The sequence below is a fragment of the Oncorhynchus keta genome, chromosome 7, assembly GCF_023373465.1.
Source record: "Oncorhynchus keta strain PuntledgeMale-10-30-2019 chromosome 7, Oket_V2, whole genome shotgun sequence".
Classification (NCBI taxonomy): Eukaryota; Metazoa; Chordata; class Actinopteri; order Salmoniformes; family Salmonidae; genus Oncorhynchus; species Oncorhynchus keta.
Window position 1 is genome coordinate 38,280,291 of NC_068427.1, and position 24,612 is coordinate 38,304,902.

At 44.1% G+C, this 24,612-nt stretch overlaps 1 protein-coding gene across 5 annotated transcripts in view; it reads right to left on the reverse strand.

Annotated features, from left to right (window-relative positions):
* Positions 1 to 3,812: 3,812 nt before the first annotated feature.
* The window catches only part of LOC118386354 (integrin beta-5-like), a 97,736-nt gene continuing 76,936 nt past the window's right edge, over positions 3,813 to 24,612 (reverse strand). For 4 of the 5 annotated variants that reach the window (XM_052522787.1, XM_052522786.1, XM_035774043.2 and 1 more), the window contains exons 12-15: positions 18,722 to 18,822; positions 15,693 to 15,812; positions 12,253 to 12,419; positions 3,813 to 11,640 (exon numbers count right to left, since the gene is read on the reverse strand). In XM_052522787.1, coding sequence (XP_052378747.1) covers positions 11,554 to 11,640; positions 12,253 to 12,419; positions 15,693 to 15,812; positions 18,722 to 18,822 — 475 coding nt within the window. In that variant the 3' untranslated portion in view covers positions 3,813 to 11,553. The remainder of the gene's footprint in view (positions 11,641 to 12,252; positions 12,420 to 15,692; positions 15,813 to 18,721; positions 18,823 to 24,612) is intronic. The other variant, XR_008139929.1, reaches the window with a different exon arrangement.

A 24,612-nucleotide genomic window follows, 5' to 3' on the forward strand; every position in this document is an offset into this window, starting at 1 on the left:
GTCTCTTTTTTGCTTTCTTGATTAAGGCAGATCCAAAATGCAGGTGTTTCAGCCGAGCTCAGTGCTTTCTGTGGTGGTGGGACAGCCAGAGGAAAATACGGAGCGTAGGTGTTGGTAATGTTCTCTAGTTGCGCCATGATTAGCTGTGTTCTTCTCACTCGTGGGGACAGTATGTCACTGCCAAGTCTAAGAGTAGACCTAAAAAATTCAAGCCCCTTGGGAGCTGCCATAGAGTTACATTAGAAGTGCCCATCCAAGAAGGCTCAAGGTTATTGGCCACAGATAAAATTCCGTCAAATCACATATCTACAGTAGATTTGATTGGTCATGTCAACATCATACCTTCAAAATCTTAGCTAGCAGTCATCATCATGAATCAAGTCGACAATCTACTGGCAAATTATTTTTAATCCTTGTCATGTGAAGATAAATAATGAAGAGAAATTATAGCTAAAACGTATCGGTGCTCATCGGCCATTGGACATAAACTCACAATGAGTGGTTTGGAAGTAATCAATGACAGTGGCTAACTGCAGGCATTGCAAAGCAATTACTAGCCTGTTATTCAGTGGAGTGGCTGTGTGGTCCCAAATCTGGGATTAAGTTTCTCTTTTCCAAGTTCGAAATGAGAAACATTCAACATTGGCCATGCTGTCAATGAAGCATGATTTTGGCTGTGCTCAAAACAACTGTTAACTCAGAACTGCGAAAACTTGACTTTAGTGAGTTCAAGACAACTGCGAATTCCGGAAAAAAACGACCTCCAACTGGGAAATACGTTTTGAACGGTCATCCAACTGGGAATTGTAAGTCGGGAACTCTGGGCCTCTTTCTAGAGCTATGACCTGTAGATCAACGACGTCATCATGATTTGACCTTGTTTTTCCCCCCAAGTTCTCAGTTGTCTTGAAAGCACCATCCAGAGAATGGCAGACTTGATGACACAATTTGCCCACGAAGGACCGCCATGCCGACTTTGTTCAAGTGAGCACAGCACAAGGTGAGCCCAAAAATGTATTGAATGCTTCTGAATAAATGATGTAATATGCCAGGGAGATATGTACAGTATACTGTAGCTACGAAAGTAATACTAAGTGTATGTTGTGTAGTAAGCTGTAAGCAGCCCATGTGCCTCACGTTAATAATTTGGTCTATTTGCCCCTCTTAATTTCACCTACTGTTCTAACCTGTTTTAGAGAAATGTACTCAAATTCTGTAAGAGCTTTCATTGTCTGCTTATATGCCCCCTTTATTTATCCTACGGTTCTGACTTGGTGTACATGGAGAACAATGTAAGAACGGTCCATGTTTTGAATTATGTCGCTGTACATTTCAAAAGTGCTAAACAAATAGTTATATTCACTACGTCCGTCCTAGCTCGCTCATTAATGACTTAATCGAATTTATGGATAGCCTCTTATCCTCTCATGCCATAGTTTGTACATTTCAATTGTTATTGGAAACCACATTTATTGGAAACCACATTTTAAAGGCAGTAAATTAGAATGAATTAACTGTTTCACTGCCAGACAAGGCTCAGCTTATAGCAGTGGTAAGATGTTGGGACTGCTGTTGGGACAACGTTTTATAGGCCCTAACAGTTTGAGGGCACCATTTGTCACCGTTATAGTGCAATTAATGTATTGTTTAGTGTTGTGTAGTGGCTTTGCTGGCATGCATCCCACTTATTTTAGTAGTTTTTGCCCCACCAAGATGTACATGCTAAAATCGCCCCTGTTCAGACCCCTTGACTTTTTCCACATTTTGTTACGTTACAACCTTACTCTAAAATTGATTAAATAAATAATAAATCCTCAGCAATCGACAACGTGGATCAAATGAGAACTCGGTGCCAAATGCGTCGAGGGATCCAAACTACAAAGTTTGTTTTGAAAGTGTATTGGAAAGTTTCTTAGTAGCTAGCTAACTTTTTAGTTTGGATCCCGCGACGCATTTGGCATCAGTTGCTGGGACTGCTACTCTCTGTCCAGTGATCTTGCCGACCAAGGCCGGGTCTGAGGAGCTATTTGGCGTAGCAGCTAGCCTAGCTGCCTATCAAGCTAGCTGGGTTGAGGGCTTGAACGCAGCCCCCGACGCAGTTAGCCATTGTGACTAGGACCGTAGATTGTCCCCGGGATTGTGGCTGTCTAGATCCCTGCTGTTTGTTGTGTTCAATCTTCCCTGTGACCTGCCCTGTCTGGAACTGCGAGGAGTATCAGCGTAACCTACGTTGCTAGCTACCATGACAAAGACCAAAGCCGGCGGGAGTACAGTTGAGGACAGCGGTGTATCTCTGTCACAGGTGAAGTGTCTTTTAAACTAACAGAAATAGTTCTACAAGCAGTTGTTACAACAACAAGAAAATAGTTTCAAGTGTTTTGTCCAAATACTGGTCGATTCAAATAATAATATAATGGACAACCTGACCAGAGGTCCAGGACTTGAATGACAGTTTTCAGTTCTCCCAGGGTCAGCTCGATGAGGAGAAACAGGAGAACGGCAAGATGACAGCAATCTGTAAGTCATTGAGAGAGGACATCAGTTCTGTGTGTGAATCCATGATAAGAATGACGGATAAATCAGATCGAGGGACAATCATGGCAGAACAACATGGTTGTGGACGGAATTGCTGAATCCCCACGAGACCTAGACGGAGTCTGAGAACAAAGGGAGGGAAATTATCTAAGAGAAATTGAAGATGGACGACTGGAAGATTGAGGTGGAGCGCGCCCACAGGACTGGAAAACCCACCACAGACCCAGGCCGATAGTGGTCAAGTTCCTGAGGTTCAAGGACAAGGTAGCTGTTCTGGAATGAGCCAAGAACTTTAGAGAAATGTATATCTTCTTCAACGAGGACTATCCTAAAGCTGTAGACCAAAAGAGGAAAGAACTTATCCCACCCACGAAAGCTGCCAGAGCGCGTAGGGACATTGCTTACATCCGCTATGACAGGCTCATTGTCCACCCTCCCTCCCAGAATCCTGGAAGGGATGAGAGAGCCAAGCCTATGGGTTCATAGCTTCAACCCCGCAGCACACACACCAATTGATTAATGGACTGTTGAATGTATATATATATTTTTATCTTGCTTTGTCTGCTCTTTTCAGTATGATGTCTATCTCTGATAAGCTACCCAGGAAAGGGCTGAAAACAGCCCATATTAATATGTGTAGCCTTAGAAATAAGGTTAACGAAATCAATAACTTCCTAACATCAGATATCATTCATATATTAGTCATTTCTAAGACACTTAGATAGTTCATTTGATGATACAGCAGTAGCAATACAAGAATATAACATCTATAGAAGAGACAAGGTGTTGCTGTATTTAGAGCCATATCCCTGTAATGCTAAGAAAATATCTTATGTCATGTGTAATTGAAGTGTTGTGGTTGCAGATTCACTTGGCACATCTAAAGCCTTTTCTTTTGGGGTGTTGCAAGTTCTAACTGTCAGTATCTAAATAATATGTGTGAAATGCTTGGTTGTGTATGTGAAGTAAACAGAGGACCTGAATATTGACTGGCTTTCATCAAGTTTTCCACTCAAGAGGAAACTTCTCACTGTAACCAGTTTCTGTAATCTGGTTGAGGTTATTAATCAACCTACCAGGGTCTTTACAAACACTACATGTATCGATCACATTTTTACTAATACTGTAGAACTTTGTTCTAACGTTGAATCCTTATCCATTGGACACAGTGATCACAATATTGTGGCTATCACCAGGAAGGCTAAAGTTTCAAAATCTGGACCAAAAATAGCGTATAAGAGATCATACCAAATATTTTGCTGTGACTCATTTGTGGATGACGTTAAAAATATTTATTGGTCTGATGTGATTAATAAGGAGAATCCAGATGCTGCACTTGATGAATTTATGAAATTGCTTCTTACAATTATTGATAAACATAATAAGTCTGGTTGCATATCTGACTTACTGCAAATTGAGTAATTATGTGACGAAACAAAAAAAAAATGAAGCCAAGATCAATGATTTAAAGAATGATTTAAAAAAGTACTTTAAATTAAATTATTGTCATGACAAATTCAACTCCATCTTTTATCGAATCAGATGGCTAATTCATCACAAAACCATTGATGTTACCAATTATGTAAATGATTATTGCACTTGCAAAGTGGGCAAACTTAGGCAGGAACAGTGAGACATCGTATTCAGGCATAAAAATAATGAATAATGAAAGAAAAGCATTGCAAGTTTGAATTTTGTAAAGTTAGTGTGGAAAGGTGAACAAATTATTGTTTAACGATCAATAAATGACACACCTCCTGGCATTGCAACTTAGATGGCAAGCTACTGAGGATGGTAGCTGACTCTATAGCCACTCCTATATGTCATATCTTTAATCTGAGCCTAGAGGAAAGTATTTGCCTCAGACCTGGAGGGAAGCCAAAGTAATTGTGCTACCAAAGAGTGGTAAAGCGGCCTTTACTGGTTCTAACACCAGACCTATAAGCTTGCTGCCAGCTCTTAGAAAACTATTGGAAATAATTGTGTTTCACCAAATACAATGTTATTTCTCTGTAAACAAATTAACAACAGCTTTTCAGCATGCTTATAGAGAAGGGCACTCAACATGTACGATACTGACAAAAATGACTGATAATTGGTTGAAATAAATTGATAATAAAAAGATTGTGGGAGCTGTTAGATTTCAGCACATCCTTTGATATTATTGACCATAACCTGTTGTTGAAAAAATGTATGTGTTATGGCTTTTCAACATCTGCCATATCATGGATTCAGAGCTATCTGATAGAACTCAAAAGGTTTTCTTTAATGGAAGATTATCTAATGTCAAACATGTAAAGTGTGGTGTACCGCAGGGCAGATCTCTAGGCCCTCTACTCTTTAAATTTGTTACCAATGACCTACTGCTGTATTTAAACAAAGTATTTGTGTTGATGTACTGTATGCCGATGACTTAACCATTTATACATCAGCAACCACAGCTAATGAAGTCACTAAAACCCTTAACAAAGAGTTGCAGTCTATTTTGAAATGGGTGGCCAGTAATAAACTGGTGCTGAACATATCTAAAACACAGAGCATTGTATTTGGTACAAATCATTCCCTAAGTTCTAGACCTTAGCTGAATCTGGTAATGAATGGTGTGGCTGTTGAAAAAGTTGAGACTAAATTACTTGCTGTTAGCTTAGATTGTAAACTGTCATGATCAAAACATATAGATTCAATGGTTGTAAAGATGGGGCGAGGTCTGTACATAATAAAGAGATGCTCTGCTTTTTTGACACCACATTCCAAAAAGCAAGTCCTACAGGGACCAGATAATTGTCCAGTCATGTGGTCGAGTGCTGCAAGGAAGACCTAGTTAAGCTGCAGCTCTTACTCGTCATAGTAATCAGAGGGATGATATAAATACTATGCATGTCAGTCTGTCTTGGCGAAGAGTTGAGGAGAGACTGACTATCACTTCCTCTAATAAGAAACATTAATGTGTTGAAAATCCAAAATTGTTTGCATAGTCAACTTACACACAGCTCTGACACACACACTTATCCCACCAGACATGCCACCAGGGGTCTTTTCACAGTCCCCAAATCCAGAACAAATTCAAGAAAGCGTACAGTATTATATACAGTTGAAGTCGGAAGTTTACATACACTTAGGTTGGAGTCACGAAAGCTAGTTTTTCAACCACTCCACAAATTTCTTGGTGACAGGGGGCAGTATTTTCACGTCCGGATGAAATGCATGCCCAAATTCAACTGCCTTCTACTCATCCCCGGAAGATAGGATATGCATATAATTAGTGGATTTAGATAGAAAGCACTCTGAAGTTTCTAAAACTGTTTGAATCATGTCTGTGAGTATAACAGAACTTATTTAGTAGGCGAAACCCCGAGGACAAACCATTCAGATTCTTTTTTTTTGTGGTCACTCTTTTCAATGTGTTTTCATTGGGAATACAGATATCTAAAAGGGACCTTCTTGCAGTTCCTATCACTTCCACTGGATGTCAACAGTCTTTAGAAATTGGTTGAGGTTTTTCCTTTGTGTAATGAAGAAGTATGGCTATCTTGAATGAGGGTCACTTCAAATCAAATTTTATTTGTCACATACACATGGTTAGCAGATGTTAATGCGAGTGTAGCGAAATGCTTGTGCTTCTAGTTCCGACAATGCAGTAATAACCAACAAGTAATCTTACTAACAATTCCAAAACTCCTGTCTTATACACACACAAGTGTAAGGGGATAAAGAATATGTACATAAAGATATATGAATGAGTGATGGTACAGAGCGGCATAGGCAAGATACAGTAGATGGTATCGAGTACAGTATATACATATGAGATGAGTATGTAAACAAAGTGGCATAGTTAAAGTGGCTAGTGATACATGTATTACATAAAGATGCAGTAGATGATATAGAGTACAGTATATACGTATACATACGAGATGAATAATGTAGGGTATGTAAACATTATATTAGGTAGCATTGTTTAAAGTGGCTAGTGATATATTTGACATCATTTCCCATCAATCCTCATTATTAAAAAGTGGCTGGAGTTGAGTCAGTGTGTTGGCAGCAGCAACTCAATGTTAGTGGTGGCTGTTTAACAGTCTGATGGCCTTGAGATACAAGCTGTTTTTCAGTCTCTCGGTCCCAGCTTTGATGCACCTGTACTGACCTCGCCTTCTGGATGATAGCGGGGTGAACAGGCAGTGGCTCGGGTGGTTGTTGTCCTTGATGATCTTTATGGCCTTCCTGTAACATCGGGTGGTGTAGGTGTCCTGGAGGGCAGGTAGTTTGCCCCCGGTGATGCGTTGTGCAGACCTCACTACCCTCTGGAGAGCCTTACGGTTGTGGGTGGAGCAGTTGCCGTACCAGGCGGTGATAGAGCCCGCCAGGATGCTCTTGATTGCGCATCTGTAGAAGTTTGAGTGCTTTTGGTGACAAGCCGAATTTCTTCAGCCTCCTGAGGTTGAAGAGGCGCAGCTGCGCCTTCTTCATGATGCTGTCTGTGTGGGTGGACCAATTCAGTTGGTCTGTGATGTGTATGCTGAGGAACTTAAAACTTGCTTCCCTCTCCACTACTGTTCCATCGATGTGGATAGGGGGGTGTTCCCTCTGCTGTTTCCTGAAGTCCACAATCATCTCCTTAGTTTTGTTGACGTTGAGTGTGAGGTTATTTTCCTGACACCACACTCCAAGGGCCCTCACCTCCTCCCTGTAGCCTCTATTTTAACAGTCCTCTCTGTAAGTCCCTGTTCGTCCGGCAGAGAGAATAAACTAACAAGCTAACCTACTTTTCCCCCCACAACTGAAACCTGGACTGAGGTTGGGCCCCGACTGCTCTGGGAGAATGTCTTCATATTGGAGTGTGCTGGCTTGCTGGATGATGTGTGTGTGTCTGTAAACGCTGGCGGGGGATTGGAGGAGATTTATGACCTCACTTCAGGCTGAAATAACAGCCCATCCAGTCCCATAGACATGTTCCATATCCCAGTATTAGTCCCCCCTTCCCTCTATACTTGGTGTCTTCCAAAACTATGCAGTTAGCAGCAAGAAAATAGTATGCATTTTCCAGCTCATGTGAACCATCAAGCTCTCTGAAAACGGAATAACAAACAAATATTTCCATGTGTTTATTGACATTCATTTGGGTTGTTACTTCTATGAGTCTTATTTGCAGGTCATTTGAACAAAAATATGCTGAATTTATACAACTAATACATAATGTCACATTCTGACCTTAGTTTCTTTGTTTTAGTATGGTCAGGGCGTGAGTTGGGGTGGGCAGTCTAGGTTTGTTTTTCTATGTTGGTTTTTGTGTTCGGCCTAGTATGGTTCTCAATCAGAGGCAGGTGTTGTTAGTTGGTAGCCTTCTTCCACCTGGGTTTCGTGGGTGTTTATTTTGGGGAGGTGTAGATGAGCTACGTTGGGGAGGTGTAGATGAGCTACGTTGGGGAGGTGTAGATGAGCTACGTTGGGGAGGTGTAGATGAGCTACGTTGGGGAGGTGTAGATGACAGAATCAGAGACCAGACCTCCTTTCATCTGTTTCTATATGATCAGAGGACCATACATGAGGATGATGGATTTCTGCTTATTGGTTAAGAGGGAGAACAGATGTTTGAACACACGCACACATAGACACAGTTGCCCTGTCACCTGAGGTTCAGAGCCACACACAGATGCAGCTGCCTGGCACCTGAGGTTCAGAGCCACACACAGACACAGCTGCCTGGCACCTGAGGTTCAGAGCCACACAAAGACACCGCAGCCCTGTCACCTGAGGTTCAGAGCCACACACAGACACAGCTGCCCTGTCACCTGAGGTTCAGAGCCACACACAGACACAGCAGCACCGGTTCAGAGCCACACCCCCAATTCATTCATGCCTTTCTTAGTTAATATTCGGTGTCACCCTCCACCACTTAGTTAATTTCCTTCAAAAATTAACAGCCGGTCTGTAGTTATTTCAAAATGTATAATTTCACGATTGCTGCACAGGTGAAACTACACAGGTAAAAAAATGCAAGAGGGTCACCACAGGGAGTAAACATCAAATAAGTGGGCTATACGTTTGCTTTTATGTCATCCATTTATTGCTGTTTTCTGTATTCCTGCTCTGTGTGCAGAATGAAGTGTGCATGTAGTAGTGTTGTAAATCTACTGGTCTCTATTGGTGAATTATCAATGCTGTACAGGAAGGATGCTGGAGAATGTACATTTTACTGTTGAACTCACAAAGGTCTGGGCTAATGCATTTCCCCACAGGGTGCCAAGACACAAGTAAGCACAACGCAACTGTGAGAGTTATTATGGGACTCTTATTACATTTGGCGCATCCACACGCTCTCTCTCCCTTTGTCTCAAACACACCCTCTCTCTCCCTCTCCCTTTGTCTCAAACACACTCTCTCTCTCCCTTTGTCTCAAACACACCCTCTCTCTCCCTTTGTCTCAAACACACCCTCTCTCTCTCTTTGTCTCAAACACACCCTCTCTCTCTCTCTGTCTCAAACACACCCTCTCTCCCTTTGTCTCAAACACACCCTCTCTCTTTCCCTCTCTGTCTCAAACACACCCTCTCTCTCCCTCTCCCTTTGTCGCAAACACACCCTCTCTCTTTCCCTCTCTGTCTCAAACACACCCTCTCTCTCCCTTCGTCTCAAACACACCCTCTCTCTCCCTCTCCCTTTGTCTCAAACACACCCTCTCTCTTTCTCTCTCTGTCTCAAACACACTCTCCCCGTCTCAAACACGGTCTCAAACACACCCTCTCTCTCCTCTCCCTTTGTCTCAAACACACCCTCTCTCTCCCTCTCCCTTTGTCTCAAACACACCCTCTCTCTCCCTCTCCCTTTGTCTCAAACACACCCTCTCTCTCCCTCTCCCTTTGTCTCAAACACACCCTCTCTCTCCCTCTCCCTTTGTCGCAAACACACCCTCTCTCTCTCCCTCTCCCTTTGTCGCAAACACACCCCCTCTCTCTTTCCCTCTCTGTCTCAAACACACCCTCTCTCTTTCCCTCTGTCTCAAACACACCCTCTCTCTTTCCCTCGCTGTCTCAAACACACCCTCTCTCTTTCCCTCTCTGTCTCAAACACACCCTCTCTCTCCCTTCGTCTCAAACACACCCTCTCTCTTTCCCTCTCTGTCTCAAACACACCCTCTCTCTCCCTTCGTCTCAAACACACCCTCTCTCTCCCTTCGTCTCAAACACACCCTCTCTCTTTCCCTCTCTGTCTCAAACACTCTCCCCGTCTCAAACACACCCTCTCTCTCCCTTCGTCTCAAACACACCCTCTCTCTTTCTCTCTCTGTCTCAAACACACTCTCCCCGTCTCAAACACTCTGTCTCAAACACGGTCTCAAACACTCTCGCTCTCCCTTTGTCTCAAAACACACACACACTCTTCCTTTGTCTCAAAACACACACACACACACACACACACACACACACACACACACACACACACACACACACACACACACACACACACTCCCCTGGTCTCAAACACTCGGTCCCTCTCTAAAACACACACTCTCTCTCTCTCTCTTTATCTCGCTCTCCCCGTCTCAAACGCTCTCTCTCTCTGTCTCAAACACTCTTTCTCCCCCCCTTGTCTCAAACACTCTCACGCTGGCACGCACACACTCCTTCTCTCCTCCCTTTGTCTGTCGGTCTGTCTCTCTCTCTCACACACACCATCACAAAAAAGGTCACAGAACACATTTGACGAGGAGTTATCCCTCCCAACTCATACTGAAGCACTTTCATTACTCCAGTGCCATATTAAAGTCCTGCCTCTTCCTGTGGGAATGGGTGAGGGAGAGTTATGTCCCATGTCAACACAGCTTAGAGGCCTTCCCAGCCTCTCCACCCACCCTCACAGCATGACAGCAGGGGTTATTGCAGCCATACTTAATAGTAGCCTGGGGCCAGATCTCTTAGTAATGTATCTATTTGTTTGGAAATGACAATGACCATAGGGGTTGGATACAGCACAAACAGATCTGGGTCCAGGCTAACTAAACAGATCAAGACTAGAGTGCAAATGGCGTGTAACAACAACACAACGAGATTCTTAGTCACTTTATGAGACTCTCCTAATAACATCCTCATCTGTCATGTAAAACAAGGGTAAGAAAACTAGTGCTCTTTAATGTTTAGTACCATGTCTTAGTCATCGTCACCCAAAAATATGTGCTCTTTTTATGTCATGAACGACTCCTGCTGATGTAACGTTACATTATTGAATATTTCCACTTGTTATGAAGAAGGATGCATAGTTGACTGTCAGGAAAGGCATTTTTCAGAGTAAAAAAAACTAAAATATAACTTGATGCCTTGTCTGTGTGTATATATATATATATATATACATACATACATACATACATACATACATACATATAGCTGCTTATGTGAAGGTTGAGTTATGGTTTATGTACTATAAAAAGTTGGTAAATTCACTCAAATTGTCAGTGAAAGACATGGTATCATTGTTCTGTCTACGAAGTCCATTTTGTTTATATAACATCTGCTTGTTAGTTGGAGAAAGGACATATTGGAGGAGCACATTATCTCTGTCCTCTTTAAACAAGTTCCAGACCAAGAGTCCATGAATGTTGCTGCTCGTCCTCTGGGCTGTATTCTACTGACATCAGTAAATCACACAGATCAGACAAGAGCTCAGTAAAGCACACAGGGCAGACCAGAGCTCAATAAAGCACACAGGGCAGACCAGAGCTCCTTAAAGCACACAGGGCAGACCAGAGCTCCTTAAAGCACACAGGGCCGACCAGAGCTTTCAGTCACATCTCATCACGTCATGGCAGTGGGTAATTTCCCTTCTCAGTCAGGGAGAGAAAAAAGGCCACAGGTTCCCCAGAAACAATCCAGACTACTATTTTCACTTCTGTTTCAGTTCGTCATAAGTCTTCGGCAGATCAGATAGATGGTTGAGTTTATTTTTTAATTTCCCAGCCCTCTTGGTTCTCTACTTGGACCGGTCCTGCCGTGCCCCCCGCCACAACAACACCCCGTGTGGAGGAGGTCAGTGGGCTGCTCCGTTGTAAGACTTGCTGAAATCGGTTTCTACATAGTCGTTGGAGATGGGATGCTTGTACAGGGGGTTGGAGGCCTGGGGGGGAGAAATTGGTCAGTCAGTTGTTTAAAATGCACATGTCGAGGCAGGGTGGACATTTGAGGTGCAGCCTGTGAACTTTGGAACAGTCAGTTTTCCAAACAGCTCTGTTGTCCAAGAAGACATCTGATGGTTTCAATCAACATATGTTTTTTCTCCTGCGGATGCTTCAACTTAGGCTGTTCACACTGATCGTATCATACACAACTATGTTCCCATCCCAAATCCTACATATGTCTTCAATTAGCTGGAGTGTTATGATATTTGGAAACTGTTCCAAAGGTACACCACAATAAGATTCAATGACCTTGAAATTCCACAACTGCTAGACGTCTACATTACATCTCAACATTTAAAATGGAATGTGCATATATCCTATCCTTCTCAGACATGCATTACTTCTATAGATCTACTCTGGCCCAAAACAGTCAGTAACAGTAATTCACAGCTTTTCATTTGATAGATACTGTAGTCAGTGTAATAGATAGGACAGTTATCCTTCTCAATGATTCCCATAACTTGCAGTATTTGGCAGAAAATTGTCAGTCTCATAAATTCAACCTTTCATATGTAAATCACTGAAGTAGGCAGGTTACTCCCCTTCCTCACCATCTCATATCGTGCGCGGGAGCGTGCGCTTTGGAAGCGGGCGAACTCTCTGCGGTCGTGCACGGTGATGACCAGCTTCCAGATGGCTAGCAGCACGATGCCCACCAGTAGGATACTGCCCACCACCGCCAGGAGGACCGTCATGGCGTCCGGCGCTGCACCACACTCTGGAGACGGGAGAGGAGGCAAACAAACAAACATAAAACAAAGGTTATAAAAATCAGATATACACAGGAACAAAGAAAATACTCAAAGATTAAGACAAATATACAACGAGAGAAATAGACAGGATAAATAAAGAGATCAAATTCAATTTTATTTGTCATATGCGCCGAATACAACAGGTGTAGACTTTACAGTGAAATGCTTAATTACAAGCCCTTAACTAACAATGCAGTATTAAGAAAAATAAGTGTTAAGTAAAAAATAGATGTAAAAAATGAAAGTAACAAATAATTAAAGAGCAGCAGTAAAATAACAGTAGCGAGGCTATATATAGAGGGTACCGGTACAGAGTCGATGTGCGGGGGCACCGGTTAGTCGAGGTAATATGTACATGAAGGTAGAGCTATTAAAGTGACTATGCATAGATAATAAACAGAGGCAACAGCGTAAAAGGGGGGGGTATATGCAAATAGTCTGGTAGCCATTTGATTAGCTGTTCATGAGTCTTATGGCTTGGGGGGTAGAAGCTGCTAAAAAGCCTTTTGGACCAAGACTTGGCGCTCCGGTACTGCTTGCCGTGCGGTAACAGAGAGAACAGTCTATGACTAGGGTGGCTGGAGTCTTTGACAATTTTTAGGACCTTCCTCTGACACCGCCTGGTATAGAGGTCCTGGATGGCAGGAAGCTTGGCACCCGTGATGTACTGGGCCGTACGCACTACCCTCTGTAGTGCCTTGCAGTTGGAGGCCGAGCAATTTCCATACCAGGCAGTGATGCAACCAGTCAGGATGCTCTCGATGGTGCAGCTGTAGAATTTTCTGAGGATCTGAGGACCCATGCCAAATTTTTTCAGTCTCCTGAGGGGGGAATAGGTTTTGTCGGGCCCTCTTCACGACTGTCTTGGTGTGTTTGGACCATGATAGTTTGTTGGTGATGTGGACACCATGGAGCTCTCAACCTGCTCCACTACAGCCCAGTCGATGACAATGGTGGCGTGCTCGGTCCTCCTTTTCCTGTAGTCCACAATCATATACAGTGGGGAGAACAAGTATTTGATACACTGCCAATTTTACTTACAAAGCATGTAGAGGTCTGTAATTTTATCATAGGTACACTTCAACTGTGAAAGATGGAATCTAAAACAAAAATCCAGAAAATCACATTGTATGATTTTTAAGTCATTCATTTGCATTTTATTACATGACATAAGTATTTGATACATCAGAAAAGCAGAACTTAATATTTGGTATAGAAACCTTTGTTTGCAATTACAGAGATCATACGTTTCCTGTAGTTCTTGACCAGGTTTGCACACACCGCAGCAGGGATTTTGGCCCACTCCTCCATACAAACCTTCTCTAGATCCTTCAGATTTCGGAGGCTGTCGCTGGGCAATACGGACTTTCAGCTCCCTCCAAAGATGTTCTATTGGGTTCAGATCCGGAGACTGGCTAGGCCACTCCAGGACCTTGAGATGCTTCTTATGGAGCCACTCCTTAGTTGCCCTGGCTGTGTGTTTCGGGTCGTTGTCATGCTGGAAGACCCAGCCACGACCCATCTTCAATGCTCTTACTGAGGGAAGGAGGTTGTTGGCCAAGATCTCGTGATACATGGCCCCATCCATCCTCCCCTCAATACGGTCAGTCGTCCTGTCCCCTTTGCAGAAAAGCATCCCCAAAGAATGATGTTTCCACCTCCATGCTTCACGGTTAGGATGGTGTTCTTGGGGTTGTATTCATCCTTCTTCCTCCAAACACGACGAGTGGAGTTCAGACCAAAAAGCTCTATTTTTGTCTCATCAGACCACATGACCTTCTCCCATTCCTCCTCTAGATCATCCAGATGGTCAATGGCAAACTTCAGATGGGCCTGGACATGCGCTGGCTTGAGCAGGGGGACCTTGCGTGCGCTGCAGGATTTTAATCCATGACGGCGTAGTGTGTTACTAATGTTTTTCTCTGTGGTCCCAGCTCTCTTCAGGTCATTGACTAGGTCCTGCCGTGTAGTTCTGGGCTGATCCCTCACCTTCCTCATGATCATTGATACCCCACGAGGTGAGATCTTGCATGGAGCCCCAGACCGAGGGTGATTGACCGTCATCTTGAACTTCTTCCATTTTCTAATAATTGCGGCAACAGTTGTTGCCTTCTCACCAAGCTGCTTGCCTATTGTCCTGTCGCCCATCCCAGCCTTGTGCAGGTCTACAATTTTAACCCTGATGTCCTTACACAGCTCTCTGGTCTTGGCCATTGTAGAGAGGTTGGATTCTGTTTGATTGAGTGTGTGGACAGGTGTCTTTTATACAGATAACGAGTTCAAACAGGTGCAGTTAATACAGGTAATGAGTGGAGAACAGGAGGGCTTCTTAAAGAAAAACTAACAGGTCTGTGAGAGCTGGAATTCTTACTGGTTGGTAGGTGATCAAATACGTACAGTGGGGCAAAAAAGTATTTAGTCAGCCACCTATTGTGCAAGTTCTCCCACTTAAAAAGATGAGGCCTGTAATTTTCATCATAGGTACACTTCAACTATGACAGACAAAATGAGAAAAAAAATCCAGAAAATCACAGTGTAGGATTTTTAATGAATTTATTTTCAAATTATGGTGGAAAATAAGTATTTATTTTGTCATGCAATAAAATGCAAATTAATTACTTAAAAAAAGGATACAATGTGATTTTCTGGATTTCTGTTTCAGATTCCGTCTCTCACAGTTGAAGTGTACCTATGATAAAAATTAGACCTCTGCATGCTTTGTAAGTAGGAAAACCTGCAAAATCAGCAGTGTATCAAATACTTGTTCTCCCCACTGTAGATAGGAACATAGAAATAGACAGATAGACAGGACAAATATAGAAAGAGATATATATAGACAGGAACATATAAATAGACCGATATAGGCAAGAGACAGACCAGAAACATAGAAAAAGGCATGGACAGGATACAAAGACAGGAAGGGATATATACATAGGAAAGTCACAAACAAACTAATATAAACAATGGCTCTTAAAAAAACAGGCCTTTGTTTACACAATGACATAAATCTAATATCATCCCCACACTGTCCAATAGAATGCATGTGCACAAGAGGCCCAGCACAGACTCATAATAATAAACAGATAGGGTCTATTTTCATACATCAGCAACACATGGCCTTCTGTGTTTGTGTTTTCTTCCTCCATTTCTGTGAAAATGAATGTATGAGGAGAAGCAGTTGGCTGATGGGTTATGTCCATGTTTTGTGAAGCAGAGGATAGTCTTTGACCAGTACTGACCTGGCTCTTTGAGAGCTGTGAGGACTGACATGCCGTTGGCGTGTTCAGAGTACGTGAACTTCATCACACATTCGTTCTCCGTCTTGTACAGGCAGAGGACAGCGTTGGGGTCGTCTGTTTCTGTGAGAGGGGAGAAAAGAGAGAGAGGGAGGCACTGGTGAGACAAGCAATAAAACAGCTGGCTAAACGTACAGCTTCAGGGAGAGAGGGAGAAGAAAACAAGAGAATGGGGAGAGATCCAACAGCACAACACTGTGCAAAAACAGATCAACATGTACTATTTTATTGGAAAAGCATTCTTGTATAGTGAATGATTTGCACTTCACGGTAAGGACAGAAATTTGCTTTGCTTTCTTGTCCTTGCGAACTCTTTATTATTGAAATATTCTAATTGCCTTGAGGAGCCAGACTACCTCCAGCCTTTACCCCTTGCTTTTTCCCCATCGCCACCTCCAGCCCTTCCTTCTCCCCTTTGCTTTTGGCGAAAGATAAGTTCCCGGAATGTACATGAGGAGTCCATTAGGGGAAGTCAGATGGTTGGAATAGCAGAGAGAGAATGCAGTAAAACAGAGCAGCCCTGGAACAGGGAGGGCAGAGCTGGGCGACACAGAGGGAAGGGCCTTAAAATAGTTTAATAACAAGCCCTTCAAATCTCCGCCAGGCATGCCATCATGATAATTCCCAGACAACTTACATTAACTTATTAATACATTCCTAGGCATAAGTTAAATATATCCCGCAATGCTGAGGTGGAGTGAAAAGCTTTTTTTTTTTACGGTAAAAAGCCCTGGGACTCTGTTCCACTTACGGGCCATGCTTTTAAAAGACATCACGCGATGACAGTTTAGCTTTATGGTTGCAGGTAGAGTTACATGTTTGTTTTGAGGGTGCGGTAGGGAGGAGGTAGGCAGGGGTGCTTCTAAACCTGTGGCATGCTTCCCAGTCTAAACAGTTTGCGCATACAGTGCATTCGGAAAGTATTCAGACCCCTTGATTTTTCCACTTGTTGTTATGTTACAGCTTTATTCTAAAATGTATTAAATTGTTTCCCCCCCCTCATCAATCTACACACAATACCCCATAATGACATCACAATACCCCATAATGACAAAGCAAAAACAGGTGGAGAAATACATGTAAGTAAAAAAACTTATATCACATTTACACAAGTATTCAGACCCTTTACTCAGTACTTTGTTACAGCACCTTTGGCAGCAATTACAGCCTCAAGTCTTCTTGGGTATGCCGCGACAAGCTTGGCACACCTGTATTTGGGGAGTTTCTCCCATTCTTCTCTGCAGATCCTCTCAAGCTCTGTCAGGTTGGATGGGGAGCTGCACAGCTATATTCAGGTCTTTCCAGAAATGTTCAATCGGGTTCAAGTCCGGGCTCTGATTGGCCCACTCAAGGACATTCAGAGACTTGTCCTGAAGCCACTCCTGTGTTGTCTTGGCTGTGTGCTTCGGGTCATAATCCTGTTGGAAGGTGAACCTTGGCCCCAGTCTGAGGTCCTGAGAGGAGGTTTTCTTTAAAGGATCTCTCTGTACTTTGTTCCATTCCTGACTAGTATCCCAGTCCCTGTCGCTGAAAAACATTCCCACAGCATGATGCTGCCACCACCATGCTTCGCTGTAGAGATGGTGCGGGTTTCCTCCAGACATGATGCTGCCACCACCATGCTTCGCTGTAGAGATGGTGCCAGGTTTCCTCCAGACATGATGCTGCCACCACCATGCTTCGCTTTATAGAGATGGTGCTGAGGTTTCCTCCAGACATGTTGTTTGGCATTCAGGCCAGAGAGTTCAATCTTTCATCAGTCCAGAGAATCTTGTTTCTCATGGTCAGAGAGTCCTTTAGGTGCTTTTTGGAAAACTCCAAGATGGCTGTCATTTGCCTTTACTGAGGAGCGGCTTCAGTCTGGCCACTCTACCATAAAGGCCTGATTGGTAGAGTGCTGCAGAGATGGTTGTCCTTCTGCAAGTTTCTCCCATCTCCACAGAGGAACTTTGGAGCTCTGTCAGAGTGACCATCATGTTCTTGGTCACCTCCCTGACCAAGGCCCTTCTCCCCAGTTTGGCCAGGCTCTAGGAAGACTCTTGGTGGTTCCAAACTTCTTCCATTTAAGAAAGATGGAAGCCACCCTACATTTTTTCTCTGGAGAAGTAGTGCACCAAACATCTTAGATAGATGTAAAAATTGCTCGATTAAGACCCCTGCAAAAAGTTCAAAATGAATTACAGATTTCTTGATTTATCTTAGATTAATTCTGACTATTATGAAGAAGTGTTACTGGGCACATTGTTGCTATGGTGGCTCAAAAGGGACAAACCGTAATATTTTGCCACTTTTTTCTACTTTTTCAAGCAAATACCTATAGGGAATATGCAAGCACAGACACTCGCGTCGCCTAGCCGAGTTCTGCTAGAACCAAACCAAACCTATGTATTCGGACGCCTTTAGGGCGTCATATTTTAAATGGGACTGCGTGTCTTTGGACAAAATGAAGGCTTTGGCTGCATGGCGCAGCCCGGCTGTTATTATAAGCTGCTATCAGGAGGACAGAACAGAAGATATCTGTCTGCTCTGCCACTACAGACCCAGACTGACACTCGCCAGATAATAACATAAACAGACACTCTGGACTGGAGAGGTTATATTTATTTTCATAATTAAATACATACATGTGTCGTGGGGGCTGTATTTGCACAGAGATGGCCAGACACTGTGTGTGTTCATGAGTGTGCTTTACTTTGGTCTGAAGCTACCCTGTCAGAGCAGCTGGGTCATGTCACATTATCTAAAACAGCTGTAACAGTTGTATGTATGGCATGTTTTGGCGAGGCTGTGCCCAGTAAGAGTAGGGGACAGCTAATAAACAAGGACAAGGGAAGAAGTACAGTATGTATTGCATCGACACAACTGAAAGTGTTGCAGACGCTAACCACAGACGTTGATACTCCTCTCTATGTGTGTCTGCAGGCCAGCTGATGTTAAAGAAAGGAACCACAGTCAGTGCGTTGGTTACTCACTAAGCGTTTCCACAGTGATGATCTCATCCTTGCATAGCCGCTGGCAGGTCTGGTTGTCAGACAGTCTTCCAGAGCTGAAAAGCCGGCATTCGATGCATTCCCTGGAGCGGAGAGAGAGAGGGATGGATAGAGAGACCGAGAGAGAGACTAAGCGTGGCATAATGACATACATCATACATGTGTCGTGTTCATAGGAGCACAGAGCTGAACAGACTGTGTGTGAACAGGACTTGAGGTTAAGGTCAGGTTAGGGTCAATGGTCACACACTAAAAGGTCACCTTTTACCTCTCTCAAATAAGATCCATGTGAGACGATAGGAGCATGCTGTGAGGGTACCACAGTCTCCTGACTCCTGACTGATAGCAACAAATTCAAATCAAAGTTTATTGGTTGCGTACACAGATGCAGCGAAATGCTTGTGTTTCTAGCTCCAACAGTGCAGTAATACCTTGCAACAAAATACTAAACAATACACACATAACACCCCCCCCCAAAAAAATAAATAGAAATATCATAATGAGAAATGTCAGAAACTGGTATATAAATATACACTGTGGCCAATTTATTAGGTACACTTCTACAGCCAGTGAGTCACGTTGCCGTGGCAGACAGGCATCCAGTTACTGTTTGATTGAACGTAAGAATGGGCAACATAAGTGACCTAAGTGACTTTGAGCATGGTATGATCGTTGGTGCCAGACGCGTCTGTTCCAGTATCTCAGAAACTGCCGGGCTCCTGGGCTTTTCACGCATGACAGTGTCTACGGTTAACCCAGAATGGTGCGACAAACAAACAAATATTCAGTCAGCGGCAGTCCTGTGGGTGAAAACAGGCAAGGATGGCAAGGATAGTGCAAGCTACCAGGCGGGCCACAAACAGGTAAATAACGCCGCAGTACAACAGTGGTGTGCAGAAAGGCATCTTGGAACGCACAACTCGTTGGTCCTTGTCACGGATGGGCTATTGCCGAATCCTGGTTCCTGTTGCGTCATACTGAAGGCAGAGTCAGGATTTTGCGTAAGCAGTACGAGTTAAGGGCTTGTAAGTAAGCATTTCACTGTAAGGTTATCTATCGCCTGTTGTATCTGGAGCACGGACAAATACATTTTGATTTGAATCCATGGTCACATTTTGATTTGAATCCATGGTCACATTCTGACTGGTGTCAACGGTACAGGCAGGTCGCGGGAATGATTTCCTGGCACACATTAGCTCTCTTGATACCAATTGAGCAACGTATCCTAACTGACCTAAGACAGGGCATTTTTACTAGGATTAAATGTCAGGAATTGTGAAAAACTGAGTTTAAATGTATTTTGCTAAGGTGTATGTAAACTTCCGACTTCAACTGTATATATATATATTATACACACACACACACAAATATATAAAATGGTGTGCAAAGACAGCATGGACAGGATATAGAAAAAATAGAAAAGATGTGTAGAGCACAGCAGTTATATAGGTAGAGCCATGACTAGAATACTGTATATAGATATACAGTGGGAAAAACAGTATGTAAACATTTTATTTTTTATTTTATTCGATCTTGCAACCTTTTGGTTACTAGTCCAACTCTCTACCACTAGGCTACCCACCACCCCAGTGTTCAATGACGCTGTACATAGGGCAGCAGTCTCTAAGGTGCTGGGTAGAGTACCGGGTGGTAGCCGGCTAGAACAGCAACAAAGGTTCAGGGCAGGGTACTGGGTGGAGGCTGGCTAGTGGTGACTGTTTAACAGTCTGATGGCCTGGAGATATACGTTTTTTCTCAGTCTCTCAGTCCAAGCTTTGAAGAACCTGTACGCCTTCTAGATGGTAGCGTGCCCCTGGTGATGCATTGGGCTAACCGCACCACCCTTTGGAGAACCCTGAGGTTGCTGGCGGTGCAGTTGCCGTACCAAGCGGTGCTACAGCCTGACAAGATGCTCTCCATGGTGCATCTGTAGACGTTTGTGAGGGTCTTAAGGGCCAAGCAGTACTTCTTAAGTCTCCTGAGGTTTAAGAGGTGCTGTTGAGCCTTCTTCACCACACTGTCTGTGTAAAGGGACCATTTCAGGTTGTCAATGATGTATACGCAGAGGAACTTGAAGCTTTAACCCCCTCCACTGCGGACCCTTCGATGTGGATGGAGGTGTGCACTCTCTGCTGTCTCCTGTAGTCCACCATCAGCTCCTTTGTTTTTCTGACATTGACGGATTATTTTCCTGGCACCACTCTGCCAGGGCTCTCACCTCCTGCCTGTAAGCTGTCTCATCGTTGTTGGTAATCAAGCCTACCACTGTTGTGACATCTGCAAACTTGATAATTGAGTTGTAGACGTGTTTGGCCAAGCAGTTATGGGTGAACAGGGAGTACAGGAGGGGACTGAGCACGCACCCTTGTTGGGCCCCGTGTTGAGTACCTTCACCACTTGGGTTCTGCTTGTCAGGAAGTCCAGTACCCAGTTGCACAGGGAGGGGTTCAGACCCAGGGCCCTGAGCATAGTAATGAGTTTGGAGGGCACATGGTGTTGAAGGCTGAGCTGTTGTCAATGAACAACATTCTGGGGGTGAGCAGTGAAATACACCTGCTGAAGCCCGTGTTACGGGTGGGCGCTGCTATGGTGACCAGTGAGCTGAGATAAGACGGGGCTTTACATAAAGACGTATAGATGACCTGGAGCCAGTGGGTTTGGCGACGAATATGAAGCGAGGGCCAGCTAACGAGAGCATACAGGTCGTAGTGGTGGGTAGTATATGGGGCTTTGGTGACAAAACAGATGGCACTGTGATAGACTACACAGAGTGTAGATAGCCTCCTACTCAGTCTATTTTGTAAATGACATCGCCAAAGTCAAGGATCAGCAGAATAGTCTGTTTTATGAGGGTGTGTTTGACAGCATGAGTGAAGGATGCTTTGTTGCAAAATAGGAAGCCGATGCTAGATTTAATATTGGATTGGAGATGCTTAATGTGAGTCTGGAATGAGAGTTTACAGTCTAACCAGACACCTAGGTATTTGTAGTTGTCCACATATTCAGAACCATGATGCTGGACGGGCGGGCAGGTGAAGCGATTGGTTGAAGAGCATGCATTTAGTTTTACTTGCATTTAAGAGCAGTTGGAGGCCATTGAAGAAGAGTTGTATGGCTTTGAAGCTTGTCTGGAGGTTAGTTAACACAGTGTCCAAAGAAGGGGAGGTATACAGAATGGTGCCATCTGCGTAGAGGTGGATCAGAGAATCACCAGCAGCAAGAGCAACATCATTGATGTATAGAGAGAAAAGAGTCGGCCCGAGAATTGAACCCTGTGGCACCCCCATAGACTGCCAGAGGTCCGGACAACAGGTCCTCCAATTTCACACACTGACCTCTGTCTGAGAAGTAGTAAGTCGCTCTGGATAAGAGCGTCTGCTAAATGACTTAAATGTAAATGTAAATGTAGTTGGTGAACCAAGCGAGGCAGTCATTTGAGAAACCAAGGCTGTTGAGTCTGCCGATAAGAATGTTGTGATTGACAGAGTTGAAAGCCTTGGCCATGTCGATGAATACAGCTGCACAGTATGGTTTCTTATCGATTGGAAGGTATGATACGTTTAGGACCTTGAGCGTGGCTGAGGTGCACCAATGATCAGCTCAGAAACCAGAGTGCACAGCAGAGAAGGTACGGTGGGATTCGAAATGGTCGGTGATCTGTTTGTTAACTTGGCTTTCGAAGAGGGGGATGACCGCGGCAGCTTTCCAATCTTTGGGGATCTCAGACGATACGAAAGAGAGGTTGAACAGGCTAGTAATAGGGGCTGCAACAATTTTGGCGGCTAATTTTAGAAAGAGAGGATCCAGATTGTCTAATCCGGCTAATTTGTAGGGGTCCAGATTTTGCAGCTCTTTCCTAACATCAGCTATCTGGATTTGGGTGAAGGAGAAACGGAGGCTTGGGCAAGTTGCTGTGGGAGGTGAAGGGCTGTTGACCGGGTAGGGGTAGCCAGGTGGAAAGCACGGCCAGCCGTATAATAATGCTTATTGAAATTCTCAATTATCATGGATTTATCGGTGGTGACAGTGTTTCCTAGCCTCAATGCAGTGGGCAGCTGGGAGGAGGTGCTCTTATTCTCCCTGGACTTTCCAGTGTCACATAAATAGTAGCACAAACTCGAAAAAGTTAAGTCCCCAGCTTCAATAAATGCGGCCTCAGGATATGTGGTTTCCAGTTTGCACATAGTCCAGTTTAGTCTGCTTTGGGGGGAATATACACACGGCGGTGGCGATGACTGAAGTGAAGAAAATTATCTTGGGTGGTAATGCGGTCTGATTTTGATGGTGAGATATTCCAGATCAGAAGAACAAATGGATTTGAGTTCCTGTACATCACCACACCACAACATGAGTTGTTAATCATGAAACAAACCCTCCGCTTTATTTTTCCCAACAAGTTTTTTCTTCCTGTCCGCGGAGAAATCCGGTGGCTGAATTGATGGGGGCAATGTATCCAGAGAAAGCCATGATTCCGTAAAACAGTGTATATTAAAGTCCCTGATGTCTCTCTGGAAGGAGATCCTTGCCCTGAGCTTGTCTACTTTATTGTCCAAGAACTGAATGTTAGCAAGTAATATACTCGGAAGCGGTGGATGGTATGCACTCCTTCTGAGTCTGACTAGGGCCTCACTCCTACCTCTTCTTCGGCATGGTGCCACTCCTGGGATGAACACAGTTGCCTCTGGATGTTCAAATAAAGGATCCAGGTCAGGGAAGTCAAATTTCTGGTGAGTGACTGCCGATCTAATATCCAAAAGTTATTTCTGGCAGTAGATAATACAAGAAACGTTCTGAGCAAATAATGTAAGAAATAACACTTGTAGCAGGCTCAAGTGTGTGGGGTTTCCACGTCGCCAAGTACAATAACAAACATGCACCAGTAGCACAACTAGAATGCAAATGAGAGTTTATTAGGGATTTTTGTATACTGGGGAAGAAGGGGGAATTCACCAATTACCTCACAGTCCACAAGCCGTTCCCATTGTCCGTTCCATTCTCCAGGGGTAATCCTAAAACTCGGGTCCTCAGCCAATCCGGTACACAAGGTTACCCACCTCAGACAGTCCAGGTCCCAACGGGTAATCACACAGATATTGTCCTCTCTTCTCCCACTCTTCATAATGCATGTTTTTCTCTCCATTCTCTGCCTCTTTGTGCAGGCCGCTTCCTCTTTTATCTCCAAGCACTCCCTGGCTTAATGATCCAGAGCCTCGCCTCGTTGGGGGCAGGAAGTCCATATAAGGCTTGGGGTTGAGCCAGCGGGTTGCAAGATATCTCCCCTCAATAACCACTCCCCTCACCTCTCCCTGCCGTCTGCCACCCCCCCCCCCCGCCTTCAGCTCTGACCGGGAGGGGCAGTCCAGCTCCCTAGAGCATCCCTCCTGGAGAGAGCATCGACATTTCCATGGGCTGCACCTGATCTGTGGACAACAGAGAAAGCAAAGAGCTGTAAGGATAGGAACCAGCGGGTGACCCGGGCGTTACTGTCCTTATTCCGTGACATCCAAACCAGTGGTTTCAGCGTTTCCAGCGCCCCCTTTATTGCTAGACATTCTTTCTCCACAGTGGAATATCTTCGTTCTCGTGGCAACAGCTTCCGGCTAATGTACATGACTGGGTGTTCCTCACCTTCTTGTAGCTGTGATAGGACGGTATCCACCCTGGTTTCGAACGTTTCTTTATCCACGTCCAGCAGTCCTCGGGGTCGTCTCCCGTACAGGAGTTCGAAGGGAGAGAATCCTGTTGAAGTTTGGGGCATTTCTCAGATCGAGAACATCAGGTAGGGTAGCAGCTGGTCCCAATTAATTCAGTCAGCCTCCATCACCTTCTTTATTTTCATTAGCTTGCATAGATCCTTCATGTTTCGCGACATG